General features: G+C 58.3%; 1 protein-coding gene across 6 annotated transcripts in view; it reads left to right on the top strand.

Annotated features, from left to right (window-relative positions):
- Positions 1-8,212, top strand: part of KCNH6 (potassium voltage-gated channel subfamily H member 6) — a 35,227-nt gene that overhangs the window by 23,872 nt on the left and 3,143 nt on the right. For 3 of the 6 annotated variants that reach the window (XM_080369304.1, XM_080369306.1, XM_080369308.1), the window contains 8 exons: positions 544-943; positions 1,234-1,433; positions 3,350-3,602; positions 4,020-4,213; positions 5,106-5,205; positions 5,493-5,771; positions 6,719-6,896; positions 7,968-8,166. In XM_080369304.1, coding sequence (XP_080225430.1) covers positions 544-943; positions 1,234-1,433; positions 3,350-3,602; positions 4,020-4,213; positions 5,106-5,205; positions 5,493-5,771; positions 6,719-6,896; positions 7,968-8,166 — 1,803 coding nt within the window. Of the gene's footprint in view, positions 1-543; positions 944-1,233; positions 1,434-3,349; positions 3,603-4,019; positions 4,214-5,105; positions 5,206-5,492; positions 5,772-6,718; positions 6,897-7,967; positions 8,167-8,212 lie in introns of those variants that run through there. The other 3 variants (XM_080369305.1, XM_080369307.1, XM_080369309.1) reach the window with 3 other exon arrangements.

The raw sequence follows: 8,212 nt of genomic DNA on the forward strand, positions 1-8,212 counted from the left end.
GTTGCCCAGCCACACAGACCCTACTGTAAGTGCTAAGATAGTGTCCAGCTGGACCAGCTCCCCTTGCTGGGGCTGACCCAGCAGAACAGGTCAGGAGCTCGGTTTAGGAACTGGGCCCACACTCCAGCGAAGCCGAACTTGGGGTCGCGTTGCCAGCCAGGCTCGAAATGTGGGCAGTGGGATGGCTCTGTGGTTACTGCACTACCTGGAGCCCCCGCCTCAGCTGAGAGCCTGGTGGGGAGGTGAAAGGCAGCCGGTTTGGGAGCAGCGGTTGGCAAGGTGAGGACCCATCAGGAAACACGGGGCTGACCTTGGCTCACCTGCAGTCGCAGGGCTTGTTTCCTTTATGGTCAGCCGGGGGAAACTGCCCTTTGTGTGGCATGATTCATCTGACCTATTTCAGATGTCACCTCCAGGACAAGGTGATTCATGCTCTAGAAATGTATTTTTACCCTTCAAAGGGAGCATGGCTAGGCTAGAGATATGCCTTTGGCCAGATTTATCCCCGGCTTGTCCCTGAGGTTTCTCCCCTCTCCCCTGCAGACCACCACACTCATTGGCCTCCTGAAGACCGCCCGGCTGCTGCGCCTGGTCCGGGTGGCCCGCAAGCTGGACCGCTACTCCGAGTATGGAGCAGCTGTGCTCTTCCTGCTCATGTGCACCTTCGCCCTCATCGCCCACTGGCTGGCCTGCATCTGGTACGCCATCGGCAACGTGGAGCGGCCCTACATGGAGCACAAGATCGGCTGGCTGGACAACCTGGGCGACCAGATTGGCAAGCGCTACAACGACAGCGACCTCTCCTCTGGCCCGTCCATCAAGGATAAATACGTCACTGCCCTCTACTTCACTTTCAGCAGCCTCACCAGCGTGGGGTTTGGCAATGTCTCACCCAACACCAATTCCGAGAAGATCTTCTCCATCTGTGTGATGCTCATTGGCTGTGAGTGCCTGCGCGTGTCCCGCTGTTCCCATCCCTGTTCTGGAGGTTGGAGGGGCTGCTCTGGGGAGAAATGGGGAGAGCATGTGGGATTTTAAGAGAGCATCTCCCTCCGCCTATGCCTCTTCTGCACAGACAAATGGATGGAGTGACAGATAGAAATCCAGGTTTCAGAAATCCACTGGTTTCAGGTCCGTGGTAGATAGAGGTTTTGGAAATCTGCTGGTTCCAGGTCCGATGTAGTTGGACACGTGTCCCCTCATGTCCTGCTGAGTCCTGCCCTCTCGTTGCAGCTCTGATGTACGCCAGCATTTTTGGCAACGTCTCTGCTATCATCCAGCGGCTGTACTCGGGCACAGCCCGCTACCACACGCAGATGCTGCGAGTCAAGGAGTTCATCCGCTTCCACCAGATCCCCAACCCCCTGCGTCAGCGCCTGGAGGAGTATTTCCAGCACGCCTGGTCCTACACCAACGGCATCGACATGAATGCGGTGAGTACGGGGCAGGGAGCCCCCATGTCCTCATGGCACCTTGTCCTGAGCGCCCCGGAGCCTAGCTCTGGCTCCAGCCAAACACTTCCATCCTTTCGACCAGGGTGGAGAGGAGACAGGAGAAGACCTGGGAGGCTGGAGACAGCTGGAGTCTGCCCATCTGCCTCCTGCATCTCCCTTTCTCCTTCTCCCCCTCTGTCTGCCCACCCCTTCACATCTACCAAGAGGTTTTCTGGGGCCACGAGGGCATTGCCTGGCCCAGAGCAGGTTTGGTGCCAGTGTGCTGATAAGTGGCTCAGGGTCCCCATCGGCGCCCAGCACTTTCAGGCCGGTGTCTGTTGGTGTGACGGAGCTGCGGAGCCGGTATCGATCCAGCTCCTCTCCACACTGCCCGTTGCTAAGCAAAGTGCATCCTGCTCTCAGTGGCAGGGAAAGGAGGGCATTTAAATAAACCTCGATCCATTTTAATTAGAGCCCAGAGAGGCGGCTGTTTGTTAGCGAAGGGGGGATCAATGGCGGAGCCACGCTGGAGAGGCACCGCGTCTCCGAGCCTGGCGGGGAGGCTTGTGCCGATGGCGCCGGGGCACGGTGGAGTGAGGAGGGGGCTCAGCCGAGGAGTCCTGGGTGGGGGCCCAGGTGGCAGGACTCAGCTCACGGCCACAGGCTTCGGTGCACAAACTGGCTCAGCCCGCTGCAAGGCAGAGAGGAATGGGAAAGGACAAGGCAAGGAGAGAGAAGGGACCTGGTACTTCCTGGCTCTGGGCCCTGGGTGGGTCGTTAGCGCAATCGTTCCCGGTTCATGCTCCCTTTTTGTCCTAAGACTTGATCCTCCTCTGCCCCTGAACACCATCAGGACACAGAGCTGCATGAATTCAGCCTGTCCATCTTTGGTTGCTGCTGCCACATTAAACAGCTGGGCAGCATTCGGGGGTTTGCTGCAGGGAGCGCTTCGGGTTAAACCTCTCGCATGGAGGAGACACCCTGGGCTGGACATCGGTGGCAATAAATAGAAGCAAAGCCATGGCGCCCTACCCAAGCACAGGTTCTCCTGCAAACCCAGGTCACAAATTCCCTGCGATGAGCTGGGCTTGCGGCTTGGACGTGCCGCCGCTCACACCAATTCCTGCTGGATGCTGCTGAGACGCAATGTGATCTAATCAATCATCCCACAGCCCGATCAATGCATCCGCCCCTGATTTCCCAGTAGGGAAACTAAGGCACTGCCGCTAGCCTGTGAGATCGTGACGGAGCCAGCAACGAGCCATGCTCACCGGCCCCAGGCTCGTTGTCCCAGATTTGGCCACCAGCGGGATGTGAGCAGAGAGGAGAGTAAGGGGGACCTGGGGCTGTATGCTGCTCTCCAAAAAAAACCCCAAACCTGGGTGGGTTTGTCCTAGCACCGTGAGTCATTGGTGGCAGCAGCTTTCTCCATATTGAGAGTTTTACCTTGATTTCACCTTCAGATTTAGCTTTTGTTCAATGCGAGGTGTTTGCCCCGGGTATAATTAGCTGTTGCTGCACACAACTGGCCCGTGCTGCTTCTTGGTATTCAGGCAAGTGCTGTTTAATTAGGACAGCACCTCGTTACCAGTTTGTGCTCTCATTCAGCCAAGATTAGTGGGCGTAAAGATGAAAAGGGGGATACGCCACCAGTGGGTATAAATAGATTGATCTGGTTATTATTATTTATTGCTTGGGACTGCTCTCATCCCCGGCCACGTGCGGTACAAGCCAGGGGCGGGCAGGCAGGCGCCTGCCAAGGGAAGATCAGATGTTCCCAGCTTTGCCTTTCTGGGCTCGGGGGCTTCCCATTGAGCCCCACCATGTGATGCTGCGTGTCACAGCCTCCCAGGGCTGCCACGGCAGGCCTTCCCGGGGGTGGTGGCGTGATGGCATCTCTCCCTCACTCCTCACAGGTGCTGAAGGGCTTCCCTGACTGCCTGCAGGCAGACATCTGCCTCCACCTCAACCGCACGCTGCTCCAGAACTGCAAGGCTTTCCGCGGAGCCAGCAAAGGCTGCCTGCGCGCCCTGGCCATGAAGTTCAAGACAACTCATGCACCGCCTGGAGACACCCTGGTGCACTACGGAGATGTCCTCACCACACTCTACTTCATCTCCCGGGGCTCCATCGAGATCCTCCGGGAAGACATTGTGGTGGCCATCTTAGGTGGAAAAGTCCTTTCTTCTGGGAGGGCAAGGGGTGATGTGCGATGGGTGAAGGCTGATGTGCGATGGGCAGCGGGCAAAAGGTGGCAGATGAGGGGCAAAGGACTTCTCCATGTTCTGGAGAAGGGAAGGCTGTTCCTCAACATCTGGTTGGGTCACCACACCAGTGCACAGGGAATGGAGATGTCAGGGAGAGGCCACAAAGGAGTGAGGAGAGCGGGGCATGGCTCAGCAGTCTCCAGCCATCACTGATGACCCACTGCCCTGGCTTGGTCTGTAACCCTCAGTGTCCACAATCAGGGTCAGGATTGCTGGGCATCCCCTTGCTCATAAGCCCCACAGTGAGGTCTGCTGGTCCAGTACCTCTAGAGCTGGAGTGGGTGCCCACCTCCCCCTAACGAGCTGTCTCTTGGCACAGGGAAAAATGACATCTTTGGGGAGCCCATCAGCCTCTACGCCCGCCCAGGGAAGTCCAACGCTGACGTGAGGGCCCTGACCTACTGTGACTTGCACAAGATCCAGCGGGAGGACCTGCTGGAAGTCTTGGACATGTACCCAGCCTTCTCTGACAACTTCTGGAGCAACTTAGAGATCACCTTCAACCTGCGAGATGTGAGTGCCAGGGTTATCCCAGGGAGGGATGTGGCCAATGCCTTAAATTTGGCAATCGGGAGGGCAAGAAAGCCAAGAGGTGCTCCTCACTCAGTTTGGTGGTGGATTGGCCAGCAGCCACCTTTCCCAAGGCCCTCTCCATGGGGCTGTGACTTCCCCCTCAGCACAGCATGCACATGCTGCACATTCCTGAGCTCTTCAGAAAAGTTGGCCCCAAAAGCCATGTCAGTAGTACTCTGCTCTGCAGCGCTTGTAAATCATCTCCAGGACCCCTCCAGCCTGGGCAAGTGGGTCACATGCTTGTTTTGAGGCTGCTGAAGTAGGAAATATTCTCATGCTTCATCGAAATTTCCTTTTTAAATAATCACTCTTGCAATCCGTGGAAGGCTTGGAGCATTCTTGTCATTGCTGTTTGACTCAAACATTATGACTGGACTTTGTCTTTTCTGACATTTTTTTCAGAGGCACTTGCCTGGTAAGATACAAAAGAAAGTCAAATTCTGTCTATGTCCTGTCCCACCCCAGGACATCTTGCCCCACCTCAGGGTGCTCCTTCCCTCCCCATGGCCCTGACACCCTCAACTCATCCTCAGAGCAATGAGGCTAACCTCTAGGATCCCTTGAGCTCTGCAACCAGTCCAGGAGTCACTGGGTGGGACAGAGCAGTGATGGAGAGCCAGAGGCAGCTGGAGACGAGCCCTAGGAGAATGCTGCATGGGCTGTAGCCCCCATGGTACCCATGGATGAGACGTGGCACCTATGGATGGGACATGGCATCTGTGGATGGGCCCTGGTACCCACGGATGGGACATGGCACCCACGGACGGGCTGTGCTACCCACGGATGGGACACGGCACCTTTTCCCTGGTGACCAGCCCCTCTCATCCCTCAGGCAGACAGCGTTCCCCGCTCACCACTCAGCGAGGAGTATGACTGCACCTACCGGCGGGCGCGTCGACGCAAGCACTCCCTTTGCCAGCCCAACAAGCCTGGTGAGTCCCGCAGCATCGGCAGAGCCAGGCTGGCAGGGCTGGGGAGCGGGATCATCATTTAATTACTGCCCTGGCAGGTGCCCCAAAGCAAAGGTGGCTGTCAGGGCCCCCATCCCTGCCAACCAGCCTGTATGTCCCTGTCCTGGGGGCACCCACGCTGCCCTCCCTCCCTCTGTCCCTGCCTCCCCCTCTCCTTAGGATGCCCCAGCCCTACAGGCTAGAGGGGATGGGAGCTGATTTTGCCATGTGTGATCCTCCCCAAATTAACCTGTTGTGCTGCCCCACAGACCCAGACACGGGCATCTCTGATGCAGAGCAGTATCACACCTACTCAGAGCTCACCAACCCACAGGACCCGCTGAGTAAGGACCACTGGGACGACCTGGGCAGCAGCACCACCCAGACCAGTGATGACGATGCCAAGACTGGCAGCCCTACTAAAGCTGAGCCCTTCCTCACATCCAAAAAGGATGACTTTGCTCTGCCCACGCTCAGCCTCGTCACCACCAGCGCTGGCAGCACAGAGGTTGGCAAGCCCGCGGCAGAGAGCAGCCAGTCCTACGCAGGTACCAACAGCTGCAGCCAAAGCTGGCAGGAGGGTGGTGAGAGCTGCTCAGGCATGGTGGCCTTATGTTAGGGCAGAAGCAAGCAACTCATGCAGATTTCACAGCACCACAGACTGGTGGGGCTGGGAGGGGAGCTCCGGGGGTCGCCCGGCCCAGCCCCCGCTAGAGCAGGCTCTCCTCCAGCAGGCTGCACGGAGCCGCCCGGCGGGTCTGGGTGTCCCCAGAGACGGGGACCCCGCAGCCGCTCTGGGCAGCCTGTCCCAGCGCCCCCTCACCCTCAGGGCAGACAAGGTCTCCCTCATGTTCAGGTGGAACTTCCCGCGCTGCAGCTGGTGCCCGTGGCCCCTCGTCCTGGCGCTGGGCACCGCTGAGAAGAGCCTGGCCCCGTCCTCCTGACACCCACCCTCCAGATATCTGTAGGCATCGTCAGATCCCCCCTCCGCCTGCTCCAGGCTGAACAGCCCCAGCTCTCTCAGCCCTTCCTCTAAGGAAGATGCTCCAGCCCCCTCATCATCTTTGCAGCCCACGCTGGTCCCTCTCCAGTAGTTCCTTGTCTCTCTTGAACTGGGGAGCCCTCTAGACACAGCCTCAACACGGAATTTGAGGGGAGCCACACTTGTGGCCCTGGGTCTTTGCTGCCTTTTGTCCCCAGTAGTATCTGCTCTGTCCCTCCCATGCCCTGCAGTTTCTCTTAGCACCCAGGGACCCCTCTGGGGCTCTCCCAAGGGGCCACATGCTATGTGCCTTCCATAGGCGTGCTAGGTGCCAGGGTGATGGATCCCCATAAGCACCTCAGGTGCTAGGGTGATGGACTCTCCCTGAGCACCATGTATGTCAAGGTGATGGCTCTCCAAGAACATGTTGGGTGACGGAGTCTAGAGCACCTCCACACCAGTGGGGCTGGGGAATGCATGATAGAAGTGCTGAGATCTCTCCTTTCCTGCCAGCCACCCCCCTGGACATCCCCAACATGTTCACCTTCTGGGAGGACCGAAGGCCAAACCACCACCAGGAGCCTTTGCAACACATCTTGTTACACAACTCGCGGGACATCCCCCTGCACAGCGACTACAGACCGGGGCAGATCGAGTCCAGGCTGGAGCTCCTGCAGGCCCAGCTCAGCAGGTGGGCAGGTTCCTGGGGCACAAGGCTGGAGAGCATCCAGGGGGGGCTTCAGGCCATCACCTCCAGCTCTCTAGATGTGGCTCCAGTGGGCTTTGTGCAGCAGATGCCACCTCCTTACGCCCTGGCACACTGCATTCCTCAGGGAGGTGCTGGGAGCGCTTTGCAAATGCCGTGGCTTCTCGAGCTCCGAGTCCTGGCCCTGGCTGCAGCCCAGCACCTCATCTGCTGCTGTGCCACCACCCCTGGGATCATCCGCTTTGCTGCTGCTTCCCAACCCGATGCAATCGCAGACATGAAACCACCCACAGGCTCACGACCTGAGCCCTTTGCAAGCCTCTTCCTGTTGCAAAAGGCTGCAAGCATTCTCTTGCTCGAGCAAACAAGCCTCGTGCACATCCTTGCCCTCTAAACCAGAAAAAGTACATGATTTTTGAATGAGAAGGAGGAGCCCACACTGGAGACGCAGGTTTAAAGGCCCGGGGCCGCACCCACACGAGCGGCTGGCTCTCCCACCCACAGCTGCTGCCCATGTTAAGCTCACGTCACCGCAGTGCCCACACATGCATGCCAGTGTCTCGCCAGCATGCCACCCCCGGCAGCAGGGGACACATCTCCCACCCGCTCTGTAAGTGCTGCCAGGACCGTTGCCTGCACAGGGGGCTGTGCCCGCTCCTGCCAGAGCGGCTTGTTTCAGTCCAGAACAAGGCAGAAGGAAGAGACTTATTCTACTTTTCCATTTCCTTCTATTCCTCAATTAAAAATGGTTGGCACCAACCTGCCTTGCCGTCTGTCAGCACAGGCAGCTGGCCTGGAGAATTGATGCAGATTAAAACTAACTATTGCAATTTTTTTCCCACTCTGGGCTAGTTTTAGCTTTGTTCAGTTCCCTGCGCCCAGATCCCAGTTTGGCTCCACAAAAACCTCACCAAGCAGCACCAGGCAAAGCAACATCACCCTCGGGCAGCTGAATCGGCACCTCCTCCCCAGTGCCTCTCCTGCCCAGCCGTGGGTCTGGCTCTCGTGGGATGCAGTGAGATGCACTGCACTAACGCTGGGCTGCTCTGTCCCTAGGCTGGAGTCCAGGATGTCGTCAGACATTAATATAATCCTCCAGCTCCTGCAGCGCCAGCTGTCCCAAGTGCCGCCTGCATACAGCCCCATCTCGCCGTCCTCCCACAACCTGGCCATGTACGGCATCCTCCCACGGAGCCTGGAGCCGCTCACCCCCTGCGCACCCCTGGAGGATGAGGAGCCGACCACCCCGGAGCAGGTAAGGCCATCCCTCCCTACTCAGCACCAGCTGAGCTTCCTTCTGC

This window comes from Falco punctatus (genome assembly GCF_963210335.1).
Source record: "Falco punctatus genome assembly, chromosome: 19".
Lineage (NCBI taxonomy): Eukaryota > Metazoa > Chordata > Aves > Falconiformes > Falconidae > Falco > Falco punctatus.